At 43.1% G+C, this 25,253-nt stretch overlaps 2 protein-coding genes across 9 annotated transcripts in view; one reads left to right on the top strand and one right to left on the bottom strand.

Moving 5' to 3' along the window:
• Window positions 1-25,253, bottom strand: part of LOC308479115 (uncharacterized protein) — a 90,208-nt gene that overhangs the window by 44,141 nt on the left and 20,814 nt on the right. For 3 of the 6 annotated variants that reach the window (XR_013987447.1, XR_013987450.1, XR_013987454.1), the window contains exons 3-4: window positions 12,843-12,922; window positions 6,072-6,796 (exon numbers count right to left, since the gene is read on the bottom strand). The exons of 1 other annotated variant lie outside the window; for it this stretch is intronic. Coding sequence is in view for 1 of the 5 variants with exons in the window: in XM_081009596.1 (XP_080865722.1) it covers window positions 5,437-5,650; window positions 6,127-6,209; window positions 6,701-6,796 (393 nt within the window). In the remaining 4 variants the exon portion in view is untranslated. Of the gene's footprint in view, window positions 1-5,382; window positions 5,651-6,071; window positions 6,797-12,842; window positions 12,923-25,253 lie in introns of those variants that run through there. 2 more of the 6 variants (XR_013987449.1, XM_081009596.1) reach the window with 2 other exon arrangements.
• EIF2B3 (eukaryotic translation initiation factor 2B subunit gamma) overlaps window positions 1-25,253 on the top strand; it is an 89,882-nt gene that overhangs the window by 58,182 nt on the left and 6,447 nt on the right. For all 3 annotated transcript variants that reach the window (XM_081009471.1, XM_081009472.1, XM_081009473.1), the window contains exons 9-11: window positions 4,291-4,368; window positions 5,917-6,065; window positions 23,589-23,692. In XM_081009471.1, the coding sequence (XP_080865597.1) occupies window positions 4,291-4,368; window positions 5,917-6,065; window positions 23,589-23,692 (331 nt within the window). The remainder of the gene's footprint in view (window positions 1-4,290; window positions 4,369-5,916; window positions 6,066-23,588; window positions 23,693-25,253) is intronic.

The raw sequence follows: 25,253 nt of genomic DNA, 5'->3' as shown, positions 1-25,253 counted from the left end.
TTGTCGGGCACCCTGTGCTATCTGTTGGAAATCTAAACTGTATGGGTCAATTTATTCATTCATTTATTTATTTAGTAGATCACCCTTCGTCTGTAGGTCTCAGGATAGTTTGCAATATTACAATATAAAAAACACAAAATACAGAGTAAAATTTCCAATACTGTGTGTAGCTGTGGCAAAAATGCTGCAGGATTTTGTTGATGGGTAAGGTGGGAAGTTTCTGCATCTTGGCTGCATCACTTAGAGGAAGGAGACTGAGTGGCCAAAGACTGCTCACACTTTTAAGGGATACCATTGCGTTCTCCAGATTGCCACCATTTTGAGGGCATTTAGGTTTGTACAATCAAAATAGATTAAAGTGCTCTGGTACAACAAATCCACTTAAAAAAACAACACACAGAGAGAGTTCTTGCAGTTAGGAAAGTGACAGGGAAATGCATCCTAAAGTGTGGGATATGGATGTATTGGTAGGAAGACCACCCTGAATTCTCATTGCCATGTAATATCCCTGCAAACAAAACTGTACATCAGCTCAATAAAGAGCAGGTATAGTATTACATCTATGTAAATTTTGTAGAAAGAAATCAGGATAAATGCTTAATAAACAGGTCATCTGGAGGAGCCCCAGGCATTGGACAGTAACCTGTTCTGCCATTTGAGATGAATGGGACCTGTTCTGTGGCATAGCCGGGATGGCAGCCATTTTATGGCAGGGGCAAGAGAGAGAGAGAGAGCACTGCTGCTACCATTGTTAATTTTGAGCAGTATGGCTAAGGGGGCCACTACTTGCTGTCAGCCTGTGTAAGAAGCCACAAAGTTGAATTCATCCAGAAACTGTGTGGGTTGCCTCTAACCCACACACCCCCCCCCACCTCGGCCGCCTTTAAGATATCTAAACAGTTGAAGCATTTGGGGTCAGGACTGAAAATGTGTTTGCACCTGGGTGGTAATCCCAACTAATGTGCAAATCTTCACAGGGGTCTCGATGGTCAGAGAAGATTTTCCTTGAATGTTTAACTTTCCGGGATGGTAACATTATTAAGGAAACTATGCCGAGGGAAAACATCACAGCAAAAGTCAATGAGGAGTCCTTAAAAGGGAGTGTTGTTTCTAACATTCTGCTTTTGTTTTTTCATTTTTTTGGTTCGAGGTGCTCCTTTTAAAAAATCTGTATATGTTTGATCTGCGTACACATCCCGCCCTACTTTTTCTGCTTTAATTTGTGGAGTTGCATTCAGAATTCATTCACTCATATATTTGTGAGCATATTTAGAAGAAATGGAGGCAGTGAGAAATTTTACTGTCTTGGGCTCCATGATCACTGCAGATGGTGACAGCAGTCACGAAATCAAAAGACGCCTGCTTCTTGGGAGAAAAGCAATGACAAACCTAGACAGCATCTTAAAAAGCAGAGACATCACCTTGCCAACAAAGGTCCGTATAGTTAAAGCTATGGTTTTCCCAGTAGTGATGTATGGAAGTGAGAGCTGGACCATAAAGAAGGCTGATCGCCAAAGAATTAATGCTTTTGAATTATGGTGCTGGAGGAGGCTCTTGAGAGTCCCATGGACTGCAAGAAGATCAAACCTATCCATTCTTAAGGAAATCAGCCCTGAGTGCTCACTGGAAGGACAGATCCTGAAGCTGAGACTCTAATACTTTGGCCACCTCATGAGAAGAGAAGACTCCCTGGAAAAGACCCTGATGTTGGAAAAGATTGAGGGCACAAGGAGAAGGGGACGACAGAGGACGAGATGGTTGGACAGTGTTCTCGAAACTACCAGCATGAGTTTGACCAAACTGCGGGAGGCAGTGGAAGACAGGAGTGCCTGGCATGCTCTAGTCCATGGGGTCACGAAGAGTCAGACATGACTAAACGACTAAACAACAACAACATATTTAGTCCACTGGTACAATAAAAATTATGCCAAAGTCAGCATTTTCTTCAGAAAGCAGAGTCTTTACCTGCAGCATTATTCTCTAAGCCTGCTTCGCATATTACTGCTTTCTTTGCACCCTTTGTGTGCATGTTGCATAGTGAGGTTTGGAGTGGCTACATGTATACCTGTTCCATCACATGGGGGGAGAGAAGATTAGCTTCTGCTTCACCATACATAAGCCACACCGTTAAGGAGATGCATGTACAGATGTGCACACAGTATATTCTTTTTTATCAGTAACTTGCGAAGCAGCTGTTAATGCTTCAGCAGCAGAAGCAGAACAGCAGTTTACCTCCCTGCCCTTGCACTCAGGAAATGTTTTACTTGTTTTCCGTTGACCTCTTAAGTTTGCCGCTGCCTTTGTGTGGGCAGGTGGCAGCAGGAGGGAGTAGCTCCGAGAACAGGAAGTAGGTTTCTTCAGAAAAACGAAAAGCTAAGCTAAACCTCCTCTTGACCCTGACACTCCCTGCAAGTACTGCTCTGTCTTTCATATCTCCTTTTTCTATGTATAGCCGCTCTCTCTGGCCACTTTTTATGCTACAATATGGGCTCTGAGATTTTAACTGAGGATTGTGCCTTGAGTATGCACATTATCTGTGTATATTACTCGCTCCTCTGAAGACGTGACTATTGTGGAACAGAACATTTTCCTATTCTTCCATGCATTTACTGAAGCACCTGGAATTTACTACAGTCAGCATTAGTTGGACCTGGTAGAGATCATGCTCTTCTATCTACCCTTATGTCTTAAATCTTATTCTTGCTACACACCTCCCCTATACCAGAAGCCTTCAAACATACCTTGAGAACTCATATATTCCAGATGGCCTGTCTTTAACAGTCTTTGCCACTGATTCTTACTACTTCTTTTTTTACAATGCTGTATTCTTACAATTTTTTTAGTCTTCCAGTGTATCTTAAAGTATCCCATCTCATTGTTTCCTGCCTTGTGAGATTTCCCCCCTGAAAGGTGGCCTATAAGTACTTTAAATAATAAATACATAATAAATATATTCCGGCTCCTCTCTCCTCATCTCTTAAGTCTTCAAGGTGGCTAAATATGTCCAGTGTTATGCACAAGGTCTCTAGCCCTTACACAAGCAAAACAGGTCTTCAACATGGAACAAAAAGTGATCTAACAACTGCCTGATCCTGAACCAGCCTGAAATTGTAACTGGGGAGGAGGGGCCTTTGTCTCTTCCTCATGCCTGGTCCTTGCCTTCTATCTAGCAGCAATTGAGTTTTTCTACTCAACTTCTGAGGTGTAAATCTCGGTAGCAGAACTAGCATAGGAAAAAAATTCTCCTGGGTTGTTTGGTATGTTTCAGTTCTTAGGTGCATAGCTGATATTTGCCTCTTAGATAGTTATTTTCATTTTCTCATGCAGGCAACAGGCAGGAATGGTGTCCTTTTAGTTGACAATTTTTGCATTATTTAACTGGGGTACACATTTTAAGCCTTCACAAAGCTCTTGCACCTTTTCTCCTACAGATGGGCAGGAAAGCAGCTTGTGATGGAACAGTTTTGAGCAAGGAAATGGCTGGAAGGGAAAGAGTTTGGCAGCCCCTCTCCCTTTGCTCTCTGCATGGTCCTTTGCTACATCTTCTTGCATATATCATGGGAAAGTGGGTACAAAATTAGTGAAGATAGTATACAAAAAATGCATGACAGTAGGTGAAAGTGCTTGCAAAAATGTGTATATTGGTCAAAACTGCATACAAAAAGGGGTTTATTAGAAGAAATTCACACTAAAATGCTGAAGAAATTTTGTGAGGATTAACAAAAAATATGCAGAGAACTGACTTTCAGATTGGAAAAATGAGAAACTGAGAGAACCAAAATTGATAGTGCCCCAATATTTCCCCAACACATCCATCCCTAGCTCTAGGTCATAGCTCTCTAGTCACACAGCATATTGCTTCTAATAATATTGCTTGCTTTTAATTAACTAGAACTAGTAGTATTTTTCTATCTCATCATGAACACCTCCCTTGTTCTCTTAAAATAGCAATGGCACCCACCTGAGAGTTCTGGCTGAAAAAAAGGCCCAAGACACCCAAAAGATTGTCTCACCACATATATAGCTAGACAATCACTTCAGTCTGCAGGAGCGCTCCTTCAGATACTATCGCATCAGGAGATTCATTCCATATGATGTACAAATCAGATTATTAACGTGGTGGCAGCTACACTTTGGAACTCCCTCCTGATATAGATCAGAAAAAACCAATTTTTGCTGTCTCTTTGTACCTATTGAGGGCCGTGCTGTTCCAACAAGCCCTTTGGGTGTAGATTTTTATCCCAGTTCTGCAGTGGATTGTAACTTGTGATTTTGGATATCATCTTTCAGGTTCCTAAAATGCTGTCTTCACTTTGCCCAGAGGAACCTCTGGTTCACTGTACTGCACAAGTAATTGACAGAGGTCTGGTGAGTAGCAACATCTCTTTATATGGGGCACTGGGACAAAAAAAGGTCCTTAATTTACATGATTTCCTTCCATATTAACTGTCCGCCTAATACAATGAAAGTTCTCAGAGACTGTATTTGGACTTACTATGCTGACATATGAGTGATAATTGTGTTCATGCATGCAGCCACACCCTTTTGCAGCATGCCTGAACATGGGCATAGCCAGGATTTATTTTTGGCGGGGAGGCTTTATGTTGGGAGGGGGGCAGAACCGAGTTATCTGTGACACAATTGGTCAGTTAGTTAAGTATATTTATTTCTTTGCCTGATTTAGGGGGGTAGTTGGGGGGCAGCTGCCCCCTTTGCTCCCCGTGGCTATGCCCAGGTGCCTGAATGCAGTATGGAAGTCTCAAATTAACCCTATTTTTCCATTTCATCTGAACCAGGAAACTGTGGTTATCAACTTTAGAAAAAGACAAGATCTTAAACAAACTCTCAAACGTGGTTTAAGATGCTGGTTTGTTTTGAGGCTAGTAACCATAGTTTCCTGGTTTGGATGATATGGGAAACTATGGTTAATTGAAAACTACCACACTGCATTCAGGTGCACTGAAAAGGGAAGTGCTTGCAAGCCTACAGGCATAAGGTTCACTCATAGCTCAGCTTATTTAACCAATATATAATTGTACAGACTGGGTCAGAATGCATCCAGCTTCAAGTCAAGTCACCTCCTCTCTCAAACTGATCCAGCAGACAGGCATCGTTGTTATGTGTCAAATTTGTAGATCTTGATGTAAGTATTCAGTCAGATAGAGCTGTCTTCCCCCACCTAATGCAACCAATTGCCATTTACAGCAGGATGTATTGGAAAGTATTAAACTCTAAGTGAGAGCAGCAACCAACAGCAGTATTATGCTTTTTCCTGCTTCCTCATAGATTTTAGCCAAAGACTCTGACCATTGGACACCATTGCTCTACTGTGGTAGATTTATTTATTTTTTTTTATTATTATTATTATTTATAGTGGGTTGCGCCAGCCACTCTGGGCGGCTTCCATCATATATACACATAGTAAAACATTAAACCTTAAAAAGCTTCCCTGTACAGGACTGCCTTCAGATGTCTCCTAAAAGATATATAATCACTCATCTTCTTGGTGTCTGATGGGAGGGCATTCCACAGGGTGGGCGGTGCCACTAGCTGTTGTGCACACATACACAGTTCTACATGAGCAAAGATTGCACCACCCTCTTCAGTGCTAAGACTCATATCCTGGAGCCAGTTCTTTAGTTCTACAGCACTGAAAAGAAATAAACAGACCTTGTTTATGTGGAAAAGACTCTTGGATCACAAACATGCTTCTTATGACTAGGGGAAGGCATAGCTTTTTTCAGAGATCAAATATCTGTCTGGGTTCCCATCTCCTAGTCTGCTGTAAGGGACTGTTCTTCCCTGCTGGTTTTCATTCAAGAGTCCTTTGTATCTGTTCTGTGCTCATTGGACCTAGCAGCACCCATAAAAGGTAAATAGGAAGTTTAACTATGTTTTCTTTCTGCTCCTCTCAAGGTTGGATCTGACAGCATTGTAGGTGCATCAACACAACTAGGAGAGAAAACGGCAATTAAACATTCTGTCATTGGTACTGCATGTGTGATCAAAGACAAAGTTAAAATTACTAACTGTATCATCATGAACTCTGTCAGGATTGAGGAAGGGTAGGTAGTTTTCTTAATTTTTTTGTGGTTTGACATATTTAAGTTTTGGTTACTGACTCACCAGTGTCTGCTGAAGTAAGTGTATTCCAAGCACACTTGATCTTGGCTGAAAGCCCCAGGACAGAAGCTTTCATCTCCCAAGACCAAAAGAAAAATGATGAAAGAAAAATAAATGTTAAGTTGCAAAGGTAAGGGGTTGCATTCAGTGTAGCACTACGGTGAACATTACATTAGCGCAACCATACCTTTCTAGGTTGATGAGCCCCCTCTTCCCCTCATTTCCATCTACAGCATGTGCACAAAACATCTTATTGGCCATTGGACCCATTATTGGTCTCGTCCATTCAATCCACCGTAACCTGTCTTTGTATGCAGGGGAAGTCCCAAACTCACTGAGGGTTTGAGACCCATTGGTTACCCTCACCTGCTTTAGCTGGCCAGTTGAAGCCATTTCTGGGGTGTGACTGCTGTCACATACTGACAGCTTCCAGCAGCCACAGGTGAGAGATGAGTGCAGGGTGGGGACCAAAGGTGGACAAACTACCCCAAAAGCAGCATGGTGTGTCCTCCTAACACCCCATACACTCCACAAATGCTAAGTGGCGGCATTTATTATTTGTTTATGTAGGACTCACAGATTTTTCCCAAGGATTGCAGCCTCTGTGGATTTTCCCAGGGCTTTCCTCAGTCTTTGGTACACTGACCTTCCAGTCCTTCAGCATAGTTTTAACCTTTGATAAAAGCAAATGGTTACTGTGCTTGCTCCGGCAGCACATATGCTAAAATTGTAACGATAGAGAAGATTAGCATGGCCCCTGTGCAAGAATGACACGCAAATTCATGAAGCATTCCATATTTTAAAAAACAACAACAAATGGTTACCTAAATGGCAGCTGCCATGAATGTTTTCCACCTCCCTTTACAGAGCAGCCTCCTGTGAGCACTAGTGAATAGGAAACCCTAGGAGCTATTGACTCATTTTTGCTTAAGCTTGACATTGACTCATAGCTCTCATGACAGTGGTGAGACCCCTGAAAAATGTGAAGTTGGTTCTCACAGCCACATGCTTGGGTGGAGGGGGGGAAGCAAAAGATGTCAGATCTCTGGAGAACACTGTACTTAATAAAGGAAACTACAGGTAAGTGTGGTGCCCAGTTGCCAAACATTGAGTACATCATAAATCCTTTGGCTCAAAAATAAAGGCTAGCCTTTGGTTCATTTCTAAATTGATCCCATACAGTTTTGGTGCCATGAATTACACTTGATAAATGGCACTCATATTCTGTTGAGAGTTTTACCTTGGAGAGAAATAGCTTTTTGGTAAAAATGGAAAGCTTGGGATATAAGGATCTCCAGTGTATAAACAAATGGAATATTTTAAAGATTAACTGCAGGTTTTTTATTATTCTAATTTAGCACCCTGCATTTGACAAACAAAATGGATCTGGGTGCTTTAAATCCTACATTTAGCAATGAATATCAAAAGCTGATTGTTCATTGGGTGGGGAAATATTTTGAATATCTCATGTGTGAAATTATTCTGCACCTTCTGTTGTGGCATTAAATAATATTTTCCTACACTATTCTAAATATTGAATCTTTTAAAACTCCACTAACCATCTGCTTTGCTGTCCATGATTCACCCTCTGATAGAGCTCCTCTGTGTTAGATTGAATATTTCTTCTAAGGTATTTGTGAAATCCCATCAACCCAAAATAGCCCTTGTGCTGCTTGGCCTTCAGGAAATGAATCAGGAATTCAGCACCAAATAACAGATAGTATCTTCTCTTTAGAGTTGTGGTTTAGCTCACTTTCTCACCTGAGAGTTTTTACCTGGCTGCATGTGTTCAACCTACAGTGCTGTTTTCAACAATAAAGAAATGTGGAGACATTTGGAATTTGCATCAAGGCAACTCTTTAATAATGTTTATCTTTTAATTAGCATGCATGAGCCCATTGATTTGCTATGACAGAAAGAGTTATTTTGAGCCAGTTCTCTTTTACATCAAGTCTAGATTCCTAGTTTGGTTAAGTAATCCTTCACATTTTTTTAAAAAAGAATCCAATATAGCTAAGTGAGATTATCAGTTCTCTCCTTAATGCTTTCCTCACTACACCGCTTGCTCTTCCATTTCAGGAGGCAGTAAACTAACGCAAGTTCCATATGTTCTGAATGACAGGCATGCTTGACCAGGTTTGGCAAGCAGGCGGGGTGAACTGGTAAAAGCTGTTAAAGGAAGTAATTTATAGAAGAGTACAAGTGCTGAGAGATGCTGGCAAATCAGGTGACAGGCAGGAGTGTAGAAAATGCCCATGTTTCCTTGTGGACATTCCCAAGGGCTCAGTGACAAATGACTGCACTGAGCTGTGCAGCCAGGAAGAAACTGCTACCCACACTACAGAGACTATTCAGTTGCCAGCCAGGTGTATCCATGCACAGTGCACAGTAGCCACATGCTCTCCTTCAATCATTACAGCAGCTGGGAAATGGGTGTTGGCTTTTTTACTTTGGCTAAAGTGTGGCAAGGTAGGAGTCATGATTTATGCCTCTGAGTGTTGGACACTTAAGTCTTTTGTTTTTAGGCTGCTTACCATGCAAACAGCTACGGCCCCTGGCAATAACTGAAAGGTGACCCTTGGCTCCAAGCTCTCTCATTGGTTCTGTTCTGCTCCTTCTGCCACATATGTGACCAATGGAAGAGTATGGCTTGCAATGAGAAGTAAGCACAGAGATTGACTGGTGAGTTAATAGCCAATCTCTGCATCAAAGCCAGTTCAGCTAAGCAGAAGCAACTCTCCCACAGCCCACCCCAACCATCCCTAACAGTAGGTAATCTGCCTGAGTTTCTACAGCCTGAAATCCAGTTGTTGTGACCAGTCAAGGATTGTTGCATAGTATCAGAAGGTGCTGGGGAGAGAAAATCTTAATAGAAGCATAGCTTCAAGATGCCGTTCATATTATTCCATTTACTGCTTCTTTCACCAGAGCAAGTGAGCCTCTGTTTTTGTAGCATTAAAGTTGATTCTAGAACCCCAGAATCAACTAGTTGCACTCAGAGCCAAACTGGGTGTCAGGATCACAAATCCATGAGTTTAAACCTAGATATTCCACAGCCATGTAAAAAGTGGGGAATGGAATGGTGGTCACTGTAGTGGCTCTTAGTTATGTTGCAGATTCTAATAGATGTTATGGTTAGAGGTGGGAGATTCACAAGAAGTATGCTGATTCCCAAGGGAAATGGAACATCAGACAGCGGATGGGGAAGGAACAATCTTGGAAGCAAAGTTGACAAAGGACAAACTTGCATATTTCCAAGCTTAAGTTTAGTCAATAGTACTAGAGAGATCCACATTTGGAGTTGCTAATTTTGAATTTCATTAAGTTGGAAAAAACAGTGAAGCAGAAACATCAAGGTCTTACCCAGATTTCAGTTTTTGACATGTAAATGGAATGTAGAGGAAACACCTCAGGGATACTCAATTGACAAATTATCTGTGCATTGTTTAATAGGAATGTCTAGGTGTCTAGTCTCATGCTCAACCAACTCCTTGAAAAGGGATTCTGTTGCTACTTGTCACAGAGCCCTACAATTTATAATTATTCTCCATGTTAAAAATACTCAGTTTGCTACTATAACATGGGCAGGAGACTGTAGCCATTCCATTGGGAACTTCCAGCCAAGTTCTCACAGCACTGAGCTGGCTTTGCCTATCATGTGGCATGCACAGCACATCTGGGAAGATTTCTTGCCAAATGACAAGTGGTAGTGAATGTCATCAGAGTAAAACTGATGTCATTGGTAACAGTAACATGTTTGGCAGGCTCTTTGCTCTTATTGTATAATTCAGTCAGTTTTATTTTCAGCATATTACTTAAAACACTGGATGTGCTCGGCTGCATTCCAAGATGCCATGGGCTTAAGCTGGCTATGTTTGTATATAAAATGTTTGCCTCTGGGTCTGCATGGTTAATCCATTGGGATAGAAGTGTTAAAAGACAAGATAAAATCAACAAAGTACTTTCTGGCCCACTTTCTTTTTTCCCCCAAATGAAGGCATGGAGTTTTTGCCTATAAGCATGGTAATAGAACACTCAATCTAGGAAGGATAGATGACTTCTAATCCTGCAGTTTTCTTGCCTTTTTAGAACTAGTCTAGATAATCCATATTGGCCTCCATTTGTGCGGTGTGTAAAAATGCATTTGATGCTTGAAGCTAATAAATCTTTAGCAGCCACTTAAACACGTCCCCTCCTAGTTAAGGGACCAGAGAGAATCGCTGCCCTGATTTGCACTTTGATGGCAGTGGAAGCCCCTCCCCCTCACAGACACCTCACAGAATGTGTGAGCCAGACACACTAATGGACCATGACGCCTGCTGTCCTCACCAACCGGGCAGATATGCTGCACGACTAGGGTCTCCATCTGAAAAGATGTCATTGTGGAGGATCACTTGACTTGCATATTTGACAAGGGGAATGCAAGTGGGTGAGCTTCACAAGCATAATACAATATGAAGTTTGCTTGAGGTATTGTTCAGTAATAGCACTATGCCTCTTTGTATACTTTAGACACTGGTTAAATGAGGTAAGTTGCCTAATTAGGTAATTTACAGGTCAATTCAAGGAACAGGTGAGGATAAAATCTTGGACAAGGGTTGGGACAAGGGCCTGGTGACCTGAAAGCTACCAATATCATGTGATAAAACAGACAAGTGAGGTCACTTGTGGGGATGATGACTTGAGGGAAGTGTGAGGAAGTGAGCAGGCACTTTGGAGTCTGAGGCACAAAATCCAAATAGCACCCTTGCCACAGGGCACAGTCTATGGGGAAATTCTGCTCATGCTGCTTGAAGATGAATGGGCATTGCGAAAGCAAGCGCTGCCCTTTTGTATAGCTCCTGTTCATTCAGTGGAGTGCACCAAGAGAATTGCTCAGTTTAAATGCTAAGGATCATTGTGATGGGAATCAGTGTGGTCAGACAAGGATGTTGAGGTGAAAGAGCCTGGATAAGATGTTGGGAGTTTTGAAAGTGTTGGGGAGGAATAAACAACAATATTTGAACACAGCCTAGATGATATATTTGGCATCCAGAATCTGGAACATTCTACAAAGGCCAGTACACCTGGTCCCATCACTGTTCACTTTCAGATGAGCAGTGGCTTTATTTCAATGAAACGTTTTGGAAGATAAAGATTTTACTCCTACTGAAGCTGCTGCTGTGAGCTGGCTTACATTATTTTATTGTTCTTGATTGTTTGTAAGCTGTCTCAATTATAGTTTATATGGAAAAATGGGAATGAAATAACTGGGACCTTCTACAGTCAGTCATAGTTAGGAAATGAGCTGCTGCTTGGTGGTGATTGTGTTTTTCTAAAGCACCTTTTCAGTTACCTGCCTGAGTGAATGATATAGATGCATTCACTGTTCTTCAGGCAGTAGGCTGATGGGAGAAAGAGCACATGTGTCTAGTTAAGCTCCGCTGCCGCCTACCACATGTCTCCAATTTAATGCTACTTTCTATGAGAATGTGTACAAGGGCGGGGGAGGGGAGAGGGAAAACCCAACCAGCAAGGCAAGAGGAGTTGGCTGCTAACTGCAGATTGATTGTGAAGTTTATGAGTTGTTTCCTCGATGGTGCCAAATCAGCACCTGATGTACAAAGTTGCGAGCGATCTGAAGAAAGTTCTAATTAAGCCCAGGGTGGTATTGGGGATTTATAGGGGTACAAGCACAGAAGCTTTCTCCCACCCCCACCTTGTATAACATGTACAAGGGAACAAGCCTGCTGCCAAGGCAATATTTGTGTGGCATCATAAAATATATTTTACAACATAATCCCTCTTGAGTAGGAATGAGAAAATGAAGTTGTTTCCAACCTCATAGTTGCGAAGCTGCAAATAATGTGGAACTCATGTGGAGATGATCAAAACATTTTATATTGTGGTGGTCTGCATCCTAGGATGGTAACTGTCACAGGAATGCCTCCTCTTCAGTTGCCAGTTTGGCATGCTCCTTGTGGGGCTAGACTAAGGGTGATCATATGGGACACACTGATGCAGGCTACTTATGTCCAGTGATAAATGGTGGATTCTTTCTGGAGGACATTTTGCCATCAGTCAGGCAGTATGGGCTGAACAAAGTGCTCTGGCATTAATGTGAACCAGAATTTGTTTCTGTTCTGGAGAAAGCATTTGCCCCACAAAACTGAAGCAGCACGAATTTGGAACTCCCTGTTTATACTGAGTGGGCTTTGTGGAAGATGTCCACCACTTAAAAAGGACAAAAATATTCTACATATAAGATTTATATTTAACGCCAAAGCAGCTCTTGCCAAAGACAGACAAGAAACAGCCAGCAAGATGCTTGCTTTGGCGTTGGGCCTGGCCAACTATGCCTCTGGAGCTCCAGGATGAGCTCTGCACTGCATTATACTAATAGGGAATGTCGCTTCTTGACACCTTACATGTCCTTCACCATTATGAAGGACTCTAGTTAGCAGACCACCCAGAACCATTGCATAATGGCCCATAAGCTTGTAGGAATGCCCACTGGATTTAATGGGAGAGGGGGTGGTGCTGTTGCCCTGCCCAAAGACCAAACCCTGCTTGAAGAATTGAGACATTTGTACCATTTGCCCCCATCCTTCCTTATTTTACATGATGCTTTTTACAGTGAAGAGTTCTACAAAACTGTTCATTGCACTTTGCTGGAAGCAACGATGAAGGTACATAACTGAAAACATTGCAAGAAATAATGAAAATATAATAGCACTTACATGACTTCTCTCTCTCTTCCCCTCCTCCAAGTCATAAGGCTGTTGCACTCTGTTTTAAAGTTTGAGAATGGTACCTAAATCTGAAGAGAACTTATCTGAATGGATAATTCCCCAAATCAAACATATGAAATATGGAGGTACTTTATATGAGAATAGAAGGTGATGGGGTCTGCTGTTACTGCAAACATTAAGCTCTTTTCCAAAACAGTGCCATAGCCTTTATTGCCTTATTGAATTCAGCAAGTGGCCACAGTAAGAAATTCTCATGCTGTTCTTAGAACAGGTGTTTTTTTAAAAAAGAAATCTGTTCTGCTCTTGGGCAGAAAAGTGAAAGGATGGAGAGTGCAGGTGCAGACAGGTGCATTGCAATGAGTGTTTGGGCCTAAATTCAATCCAGAGGTCTGTGGGACATAATCTCAAAAGTAATGATCTGACCACATGAGGAAGAATAAAATGCCTTTCCATCATGATTCAATGATCAAAGATAAGATGTCCCAGTAACACAAGCATTGTAACAAATACATGGCTGGAATAAATATTATTGTGTTAAGCAGTTGTGAAATAACCTAGGGACAGGGTTTTGACAACTGCACTAATAATTCCTGAATATAAACATATTTTGGCAACAACTGAAATGTATCTAAGCAGTTCTGACAAGCAGGTACTGTGACATCTCTGTTTTGGATTCTGCTTCAACAATCAAAGTAAGCTTGTATTATTTTATCTGCAAATTGCTTTGCAAAAAAACCAAAACAGTCCACATTAGCTTTAAATGCCATAATATTCAAACATGGGAAACATAGTCTCTGTACCAGCTGGAACAGCTCTTCTGGGCATAACTGTGTTGGTGATTTTTATGCCACATTATAGCCCTACTGATTGGCCCTGTGGCATATTTGGTCAGATTCAAACTTGCATTGTCACTCCTCCTGCTGCTTTGCTTCTCTGTAAGCAATGTACCGTATTTTTCGGACCATAGGACGCACTTTTTCCCCTCCAAAAATGAAGGGGAAATGTGTGTGCGTCCTATGGAGCGAATGCAGACTCCTCGGCTTCAGCGATAGCAATGCGAAGCCTCCGAAGCCTGCGCTCCGGAGGCTTCGCGTTGCTTCCGCTGAAGCCAGGAGAGTCTGCTCTTTGAGGCTGGCGGTGGGGGAAAGCAGCGCTTCCCCCATCGCCAGCCCCAGAGGATGGGGGGCAGCGAGAAGGCGCGCGACGCCTTGCCGCTACCCTCCAACCCGGCTTCGAGGCTGGCGGTGGGGAAAGCAGCGCTTCTCCCATCGCCAGCCCCAGAGGATGGGGGGCAGCGGGAAGGCGCGCGACGCCTTGCCGCTACCCTCCAACCCGGCTTCGAGGCTGGCGGTGGGGAAAGCAGCGCTTCCCCCATCGCCAGCCCCAGAGGATGGGGGGCAGCGGGAAGGCGCGCGACGCCTTGCCGCTACCCTCCAACCCGGCTTCGAGGCTGGCGGTGGGGAAAGCAGCGCTTCCCCCATCGCCAGCCCCAGAGGATGGGGGGCAGCGGGAAGGCGCGCGACGCCTTGCCGCTACCCTCCAACCCGGCTTCGAGGCTGGCGGTGGGGAAAGCAGCGCTTCCCCCATCGCCAGCCCCAGAGGATGGGGGGCAGCGGGAAGGCGCGCGACGCCTTGCCGCTACCCTCCAACCCGGCTTCGAGGCTGGCGGTGGGGAAAGCAGCGCTTCCCCCATCGCCAGCCCCAGAGGATGGGGGGCAGCGGGAAGGCGCGCGACGCCTTGCCGCTACCCTCCAACCCGGCTTCGAGGCTGGCGGTGGGGAAAGCAGCGCTTCCCCCATCGCCAGCCCCAGAGGATGGGGGGCAGCGGGAAGGCGCGCGACGCCTTGCCGCTACCCTCCAACCCGGCTTCGAGGCTGGCGGTGGGGAAAGCAGCGCTTCCCCCATCGCCAGCCCCAGAGGATGGGGGGCAGCGGGAAGGGGCGCGACGCCTTGCCGCTACCCTCCAACCCGGCTTCAAGGCTGGCGGTGGGGAAAGCAGCGCTTCCCCCATCGCCAGCCCCAGAGGATGGGGGGCAGCGGGAAGGCGCGCGACGCCCTCCCGCTACTCTCCAACCCTCCTTTGGGCTTTTGCGGGAGATGGGGGAATTCCCCCACCTCCCGCAAAAGCCCGCAAAAGCCTCGTGCTCTTTAAAGGGGCTCCGCGGCTTCTGCTGGCTTTTCTACGAGGGGGGGAATTCCCCCACCTCCTAGAAAAGCCTGCAGGAGCCGCGCACCCTTTAAAGAGCGTGCCGCTCTTGGGGGCTTTTCCCCGAGGAGGGAGAAGGGACTGACTGGCCGTTTCAGTCCCTTCTCCCTCCTGGTCGAAAAGCCCGCAGGAGTCGCGCGGGGCTCCTGTGGGCTTTTGCGGGAGGTGGGGGAATTCCGCCACCTCCCGCAAAAGCAGGGAAAAGGTCTTGGAGTAGCGGACAGGCTGCGTGCAGCCTATCCGCTGCTCCCAGAGCTGCGGGGGGGGGGGAATCATATTTTTTTCCTTGATTTCCCCCCCTGAAAACTAGGTGCGTCCTATGGGCCGGTGCGTCCTATAGTCCGAAAAATACGGTAACTGACTGAATCTACAATTATGGGTGGCTTCGGAGTGGGGTTAGAGAAGCACTTAGGAGCAATTGTACCAGCAGCCTCTGTGTTATATTAGACCTTTTCCCAGAAACTGACTACATCATTACCTTGAAAACTTGTGAATTAAGTGAGCAATTCTGAGTTCCGGAAACGAGTCAAATCCATAGATCAATAGTCCCTGAGAGTCATGCCCTGACAAAGCAGTCAAAGGTAACATTCTAGTCCCATCACAATACAGGTTAGCAGATTCCAGGCTTGTGTGGAATTTAAAAATCCACTGTATATACTGCCACATCTGTGGGGCTGCCAATACGATACATGGTGAGATCTGTGGTTCCCTCAGGAGCCTTGAAATGTTGAGCCAGTCTTGACACCCTTGATATAGATGTCGGCATTTTCTAGGACACCAGGTCCTGGAGACACAGACACCAGCTCTGAGACAGGTTGATCCAGATTGTTTTAAGAAGCTGAATGTTCAATACAGCTGCAAGATTTCTAGACTATCCCAGGTTCCGACATGAAATATGCATATTCCAAACTTGCAATAATTTTGACCAAAAGGATGAAAACTTTACAAGTTATGGCTAATTACACTTTCCTGTCCCCTTACTGGGCTGAATGATTCACCACATATTCCTTCACAACTCTTCCGAGCAGCATAAGCCCTCGTGCAAAATCCATCCAGGGCTTGTTGAAGTGTGCCACACTGCCAGCCTTGCCCTGTGTCAAATAATACATGGCTGCTGCTCCATTAGCCACTACCCTGGCATTTAAAAGCACCACATAAAAGAATAGATGTGTTGTGCTTCTCCATGTCTGTAGACTGGCTGCAAGGCAAGGGTTTGTCATCCATACCTTTTTGGGTAGCTGAGTCTAGGACTGGGGCTCTGCTTGAGGTCTTGACCTCAGTCATCTAAGCTCCTTTTCCTCCATGGCTGTTCATTACTTTAATCACTGAGTCCTAAATAATTGGCGGGTAGCCTGTAATTATGGGCTGTGTTTTGGATTTCTGCAGCCTGTTCCTTGTGTGCTGAACGCTGCAGATTTTAGTCTCCCACCCTTCCCACTCCCCCACTCCTCCACACTATGTTTGATTTCACTCAGATGCATTTTTCTGGGGCTAAAGAGAATAGAAGACCACAATTCCTTGGCTCTCTCGCTACCTTTAGGTGGTGGAGGCTTTGCTTTTCTCTCTCTCTTTAAGTATAGAGTTAACTTCCCTCAACGCACTTGATTTATAGACAGATAGCAAGCTTTGAAAGTCAGCAGTCCTGGCACTGTGTAAATCAGCCTTCCTTATTTATAGTTTCAACAGGAAAAGGAATTATTTCCCAATTCTTTACATTTCTTTCCGAAGTAATCGACCACCCTGTCCTTTGGTTTAAAGCTGTGTAGCTTTACCACAAAATGGGGGGGGGGGGGAGAGAGAGAGAATGAGGCCTGGGATTGCTCTGCTATAAAAACTCCAGATTGTATGTTCTTGGACATTGCCTTTAAAACAGCTTCCTTCAAGCCCACACAAGAGATGGCCTGTGTCTTTGCCTCCCTCCCTCCTCCTTCTTTCAAACAATCTCTGACCTCTTAGAAAAATAAATAAAAGATAAAGCAAGGCCTGGAATGCTGCAGAATGAGTATACATTTTACTCTCTGTTGTTTTCTGCTGGGATTAGTTGTTTACAATGGAGGCATGGGGGAGGGGAGGGGGTGGGTTGCGGCTTTACTGAAATTAGAAGCATTTCAGAGTCATCTTGTTAGGTGGTCTCTGCTTTAAAGACTTAAATCCTTGTAATCTACCCCCCCCCCAACTTCTTGGTCATCACTCCTCTTCTCCATGCCACCCCCCCCCCCATTTCTCTCAAAAGTCAGACTCCCAACCCCTTTTTCTCTCTATCACACCTGGTCAACACATTAACATATTTTAGCATCAGATGGCTGTGTCTGCATTAGTATCACAAAATTGGGCTAAATCCCTTCCTCTCCAGAGAAGACCAGTTCAGCTACTTGGATTTGCTTGAAGCCGATCAAAACTCCTAGTTGTAATTTCAGTTCTAAATCAAACGGTTTGTGATGCCTCACAGTTTTGTTGTGGTTGTTAGCTTTTTCATTATTATTTTTTTAAAAAACTCTTTTAAAAGCCTTTCAAACAAAACAAAAAAAGAACACAAATTATGCTACTGAACTTAAAAACCTGTATAAACATTCATATTGATATGTATACATAGCCTTCCAAATTTAATGAATAGATGCCATGTTTTCACAAAAGTTTCCTTTTGTTGGCTTCCTTATCCCAAGTTTCACAATCTCAGTAAGTTTAGACATTTGTACAATGTGCCATTCTTTGGAGAACCATTTTTAAATTGTAGTTTTTTTTGTCTGTGCCCCTTTTTAGCAACTAATCAATTGGCCACCTCCAGTTGTGATGCCCTTTTGCTCATGAAAGGGCTTTTGATCTCATGTAGAATCCTAGAATTGTAGAGTTGGGAGAGACCACAAGGGTCATCTAGTCCAGTCCCCTGCAATACATGAATCTTTTGCCAACGTGGGGCATGAACCCACCACCGAGACCCTGAGATTAAGAGTCTCATGCTGTGTCATAGGAGCGATCAAGTGGTGTCCGCTAACAGCACAGAGAGGTGGTTTTTGCCAGTTCCCCCTCTCCCTATAGCCCCTTGTGCCACTCTTCACCCTGTCCTGGAGGGTCCCCCAACTCCTCGGAGCTAGTTCTCAGTGGGAGCTGCAGAGTGCTTGTGAGAGGCAAAAATGCCTCCTCTCCTCTTCCACTAGCATGAGCACAAGAGCACCAGTTGAATTCCACCCACCATTAACAAAGGAGAGGTGAGCATGTCACATTTATCTCTCACCAGTCCATCCGATAAAGCAAGTACGTTGTAATGTCGGAAAACATTTCCATGACACATTATCACAATAGATCACATCTCCAGCATTTATGAATGACATAATCATAGTTTTCAGTTTGTTGGGGCTCAAATACTATTATTATTTTATAATGTTTCCCTCATATTAATATTAACTGGCATATCAAAATATTTAGTACAGATTTTATCCCAGTCATGCACTGCAACAATTTTGTTCAAGCATATTTTCTCCACTTAAAGATTTGTTTCATACTAGTAATTAACAGATAGCAAATTGACAGTGAATTCTAAATAACATTTTTGGAATCGTTCCAATTAACAACTAGTATTTCAAAAACAGTGAATACTGTTTTCATATTTTTCCCATTTCTCCATTCTGTATTTCAGTGATGAGAGCTTGTTACTGTCTGGTTTTCTGTATACTTAGAAACACACAATTTCATAAAATATACTACAGGTTCCCAAAGTGGTCTGCGGACAAGCTTCCTTCAGGTGGTCTGCACTGTGTCTGTGAAGAACTCACTTGCCTTTTGAATTCCATAGAATTCTGTGGAATTCAAATTGTAATAGGAGACAATACAATATAAGAAATAAAAAAGCATTAAAGATACAAATAACACCCATACAGCACCTATCACGGCATATTGTGATTGCTACAAGAGGCAGAAAAATAATGAATTGGTCCACTAAGATCCTCAGCAATTTTTAAGTGGTCCATGGGGAAAACCACTTGTGAGCCACTGAATATACCATTATAAAAACAAAACCACTACAATTGCAAAACACGTAAAACAGTTCCAAATGGAACAGAATGGAGTATCTTCCAATGGGCTTGTGCCATGTATTTAATGTGTCATTTTCAGTGCCATGACAAAATAGTAAGAGTTTGGGCAGGCTGTTCTCTTTCTCTTTTGAATTCTGCAAAGAAACTCATTATCATTTACCCTCCCAACTAAAATTAGATAACATTTTCCTGCCAAGTTGTCAGTATTTGTGCATGTATACTAATTGGCACATGTTCAAAGACAAAAAGAAACCTCAGGAGTGTATTAATTCTAATAGCAGCAACTCTGCCCATGCATGACAATTTTAATTTCATCATTTTCCTTAGACTTATTAAGCAAAGAGACCACCCTCGTTACTTATTAAAATAATAATTACAAGATCTCTTACAGGTTTTTCAGCGCAATAAATACAGTGGTACCTCGGGTTAAGTACTTAATTCGTTCCGGAGGTTCGTTCTTAACGTGAAACTGTTCTTAACCTGAAGCACCACTTTAGCTAATGGGGCCTCCTGCTGCCGCTGCACCGCTGGAGCACTATTTCTGTTCTTATCCTGAAGCAAAGTTCTTAACCCAAGGTACTATTTCTGGGTTAGCAGAGTCTGTAACCTGAAGCGTATGTAACGTGAAGTGTATGTAACCCGAGGTACCACTGTACTATTCTGTCTCGTAATGTCTTTGTTGATATCTGTGTTTTATTTTGTCTTTATTTTACAGCCTGAAATTTGACTATGGCTCTTAAACAAAGCTTGAGTTGTGGAATTTAATGGACATTAAATATATTATGATTAGCATAGAGGCTGATTTTGTGTTCACATTGGCCAATTTGTATACCTTTAAATCATTTGTGACTTGTTAATAAGGTGAGCGCTGCAGATTTTAGGATCAGAAGATATCTACTTTCACAGTGCTGAAAATGTAGATTGTCCTTTTCGCAACAATAAATGTGTTTCCCATTAGAAACCACTCTATCCGATACATTCTTACATAGGTGACTGCTAGCATCAAAGCTGTTATACAGGCTAATGTTATATGTGTAGTTTTATAAGGATACAGTACTCAAAACTGGAAATCAAATTGCCAGGAAATCAGATGCTTGCCACATAAGAAAATAAGCTTATTTCTTGACAGGGGTGGGGGGACAGAAAGGAGTTTGAAATAAAATAAACACAAAATTCTTCTGTTGGCAGTCTTTATAGTTTGATTTTTAAAATGTGCACAAAATAGCATTTGCAAGTAATTTCCAAATGGCTGTATTACATCTGTCAGTGAGTGGAAGGAACACCCACAAAATGTGTTTTACGTCTTCAATTTGTTTTCCACTCCTGTGGTAAAATCTGGCCAAACTGCTCTATTGTGGGGCAGGGCCCTAGTGGGAGCTTAGAATTATCAGTGTGTGTTTGAAATCCTGCATTATAGATACTGAATTTAAAATGTTTCCAGCCCTGGTAAGCTTTTGTCATCCTGGAGCTGGAAAATACGTTTCCCTTGTTTTGCTGGAATCTGACATCCAGAATGAGATTTCTGCTCTTTCATGGATTCTTTCAGCCCAACAGATGTTGAAAGCAGCCAAATTTTGTTTCTTAATAAGCCCAAACAAGAGCAGTATAAGAATGCCTTTATTAGGCCAAATAAAAGCCACAAAACATTAAGCGAGCTTTTGAGTAACACAGAACTCTTCCTCAAGCTCCCTGTTAAAAAAGGTGATGGAGGAGAGGGTGAGGGTGTTTGCCTGTTTGCCATATGTCTTAAGAGGATGCTTCTGGAAGTTCTTTGCAGACTAATTGATTTCAGTTTTTCCTAGTGTAAAAGATTTTGTAACACCAAAGCATACTGGTATAAAGATCTTGCCCTTTGAAAATATAGAGATGAGCAGTTTACTTTATGTATCTCCTGAAATCACAGCCTAGCATCACAAATGAAGCCAGCTTAGAAGCTTGGGTAAGTTCAACAGTATGCGAGAGAGTGTGCTCTTGATTTGTTTTCCATGGCATTTGTTTTAAAGTCACTTGGAATCAAGACACTGAGAAACTTTCAGCTTGGAAAGTTATAGTTTGCAATTCTCTGCGATGGCAAACCACGGGGATCTTGCAAGTGCTGCACCTGAACTTGGGGTGCATTTTTAAAAATCCCAACAGCACTCTGGGTTTCTAGTGTGTAAACCAGTGAATCCTAGATACTCTTCATGTTAGCACTGCTGTGCAGTAAATGGAGCTGTTGGAAAGGAAGCAGCTGTGTCAGTGTAGCAGGGATAGGGAGCAAATGGAGAGAGAGCTGTCTACACAGCCTTTCCCCTCTATTAACATCTCAATAAGAGGCCTTGCCAAGGCAACCTGAGCTAGATGACTCCATCATGCATAACTGTGCAGCCTTGCTGTGTGAGAGGGGAGGCAGTTGGGCTTACAGCAAGGAGAGTCTTGCCTGTTCAAAATGTCTCCCTTTTCATACCATAGGCCTGCTCCTCTCTGAGCCCTATGATGTCTTATAGAGGGAGTTAAATTCTTTTCAACAAGAGGATTGTCAACTCAGCTTTGACTGGAGAAGCTCAGTTCCCAATTGTCTGAGATGGGAGTCGGTCTCCTTAGCAACCCGGGGCATTATGATCGTATCCTTGCGAATTTTCATTAAGTCCAGTCAAGGTCTCTGTCTTGATATTTGAAGCCCTGTATATGCTGCTTGTGCTCACAGGATAGTCTGCCTGCTTTGACAGCCGTGTTCCACTGGAACAGTGATGGGCAACCAATAGGGGGAGCAATTTCTCAGGGTCTAAATCTATCCTGTGCCAGGGGACCTGAGTGCAGCATTCTTTAGCTGCAAGTGGGCAACTTGGGAATGAAACATGAAAAGCTTGAATTTTACATTTCAAGTGAGATTGTCACTTTCTTCAACCAGAAATGAGAAAATGTTGGAAAATGTGAAAATTATTAAAACTTTTCCCCAATTCATCCAGGTTTTAATAGAGCTTTGGAATTTGATACCAAACACTAGGTGATGAAAAGAAATATAGATTTGTGTCTCATTGTGAAAGGGCTTAGGGAAAGCACATAGAATTCCAGCCTTTTGGAAGTACCCAAAAAGCATTATGATTTCTGCATTTCTGTGTGCTATTATTTTCTGTTTCCACACGGAATAGAAACTTCTGGATTTGCATTGAGATTCCTGCATTGCAGGGGGTTGGACTAGATGACCCTCATGGTCTCTTCCAAATCTACAGTTCTATGATTCTGTTACATAATGAAATCACATCTGTTCAAGTAGCTGGATGCCTATGTAGCTTTTCTGTTTTTGTACTTGCTTGGGCACAGACAAGAAGCCTACGATCTGACAATGCTTTGGTATGTGTTTGAGAAGGAAATTGTGTGTAATGTCAGTGAATATTTCTAACACTGATTTTCACACTCCCTATTTTGTCTGATGATGGATTCTCATGAGACAGAGATGCAAAGGAATAGTACCACTTACATGTGGGATTTTGAGAGAGCTGAAATTAGGAATCTGGCGCTTGCTTGCTTGTTTCTCCTCTGACTCTTTAACTGTGACTTAAAACCATCCTTTTGCAAAGACTGTTGGCAGGGTAGTATACCTTTCACTATTTTGGCTGTGTCCTTGTTATTCTAGCAAACAGTGTGCAAGGTTGCACCAATTGGGAATCCCTGAACCAGAGAGCATTCCAGGCTTTATTTCCTTGGCTTTTGTTGGTTTAACATAGCAGGGTATTTGTGTGTGCATGAATACAAAGTCAGTGGCAATATTTACCCTAATACAAAAGGGTGGGGGGAGCTCTGCAAGGCAGTAGAAGCTGCAAATAGAAAAGCATCCTGAATGTGAAAGGTGGCAACTGTCTTGTCTTTGTCCTTTTGTATGCTTCCTTTGTGACATCTGGCAGCAGAGCTCTGTCATAGCAACTAAGCACCCAGGCTGGGAAAGAAGACGACTGGAATTGGAAGAAAGGCAGGTTTTATATCCCAGGTCTGCTCATAGGAAGCTGCCTTACACAAGGATAGGCTATTTGTTAATCTAGACCAGTATTGTCTGCTCTGCTATGACTGGCAGTCATTTTCCAGGGTCTCAGGCAGGGAATTTTTTACTCACCTACTACCTGATCCTTTTTCACAACAGAGATGGAATCTGAGACCATATATTTATGGTTCCTGTCCCCTGGTGGCAGTAGCGGTGCTATTGTTGGTCAAGGAGTCACTACTGTTCTTGGTCTAACTTCTTGCTGCATTTCAGAGCCAGCATGGTGTGGTGGTTAAGAGTCCTGGACTAGGACCTGGGAGACCAGGGTTCAAATCTCCACTTAGCCATGAAGCCCTCCACTGCATGACCTTGGGGTAGTCACTAGCTCTCAGGTGAGCCTACCTCCCTAGGTTGCTGTGAGGATCAAATGGAGAGGGGGACAAATATGTATGCTACCATGAGCTCCTTGGAGGTGGGATATGAAGGTAATAATAAAACAATATCATAATAATAATGCCCCATTTATAATTGCATTACAGGTGCAGCTTACAGAACTGTGTTGTGTGCCATAATGCAGTGATAGAGAGCGGAGCCGATATCAAGGACTGCTTGATCGGAAACAGCCAGCATCTGGAACCCAAATGTAAGCAGATGAATGATCTTTTAACTTTACCACTGTTTTCTAGAAGGGCTACTATTCCTCATCCATCACCACTTCCAGGATTTATCCTTTCTCAGCTAGAGCAATATGCAAGTGCATATGATTAGCGAATCAGTGGACTCAAGAGAGTACATTGGTGGTAAAAGCAATATCATGAAATGGAGATTATTTCGAATCCTGCCCCAAATGTAGAAAATAGCGTACTAAAAATAGCTCTGTAGTGAATAAAAGTTATCCTTAAAATGATGGTGGCCCTTAGATCACACACAAGTGTCAGGCAACACAAGGAGTTATTAACTAACTAGCTATTGTCACATGCCCCAGATCAGGTATGCTTGGTGGCATGAATACAAGTGGGAAATTAGACTGTGGCCATTTTGAGGAGAGGGGTTGTCAGTATATCCATGATCTGATCCATTGTCTATAGTTTGGTTCCTGGATTCTCATGGCACCAATTTCAACAACTAATTTAAATTATTTGAAAGTACCTCCTAAAACGTATGTGCCTGTAAAATGAGTTTGTGCTCAGAGGATACGCAGCCTGCCAAGTCGGACCATGCTGCCTCTAACCTTTGAAAGTGCTGGCAATAGAAGTTGCAGGCACCAACATGCTGTCTTGTGCCTGGAGCCATGAAGCACACACTCGAATCAAGGTGGAACATACACACGTGAAATAAAAAGTAGCATAAAACAGTTTTGCTATAATCATGAGGTGCATTAAAAACTGGTCCCTACAGTACAAGGAGCTGGTATTGAAGTCTTAGCAACTCCCATCTGAGCTGGAGAGCCCATGGTTGATCAAGGACTAGCTGTTTAAACTATCTTCTCTATAACCAAGGTTTTAAAATGAGTGGAGGAGGGAGGGTTGGTACCTCCTTTGCTTGGGATGTGGAACTGTGACAAAAGCATTGCACCCAAGCGGTTAATTTGTGGTAGAAATGGTTGGCTTGCCTTCTCTCTCAAGCTGATTTTTAGGCTTTAACTGTCTGTAATGGAAAGGCTGGCTGGATTTGTATACACTGTGTATGACCCAAGTTGCAGAAGTGTTTACACTGTGTTTTGTCATTTAATTTGGACACTAATGCATTTGGTTCTCATGGGCATGAACAGACACCACAAAGGCTTTCTGATCATAACGATTTCGTCATTATTTCTTTTACTTGTTTAAACCACCCTATCCCCCACAGTATAAGCTGGACAATACTTCAAAGTAATAAGTAATGAATCTTCTAAATTCTGCCTTTTAAAAAACCCTTATGCTCATCCTGGCCATGGATAATTTGCTCAGGCTTGGACTTTGTTGGGTTGCTAGAACTTCCAAAGTGAGGAGCAGCCCCAGGAATACCTATTTATATTCCTTGACTGTTTGCTGTACTTACCCCAGTCAGAAGCGGTATTTCCTGTTGCTATCAATTGGAGCTATTGCCACATTCCATCAAGAGTGCACTTTGCTTCCACTATTCCATTTTTCATGTTCAATATTGAAGGGAGCGCAAGAGTAATCTAATCTTGCCTTTCCCACTCACATAGGCCAAATCTTCGA

The sequence above is a fragment of the Podarcis pityusensis genome (assembly GCF_964106645.2).
Source record: "Podarcis pityusensis genome assembly, chromosome: 6".
Taxonomy (NCBI): Eukaryota; Metazoa; Chordata; class Lepidosauria; order Squamata; family Lacertidae; genus Podarcis; species Podarcis pityusensis.
This window is presented reverse-complemented; position numbering and strand designations above follow the sequence as displayed.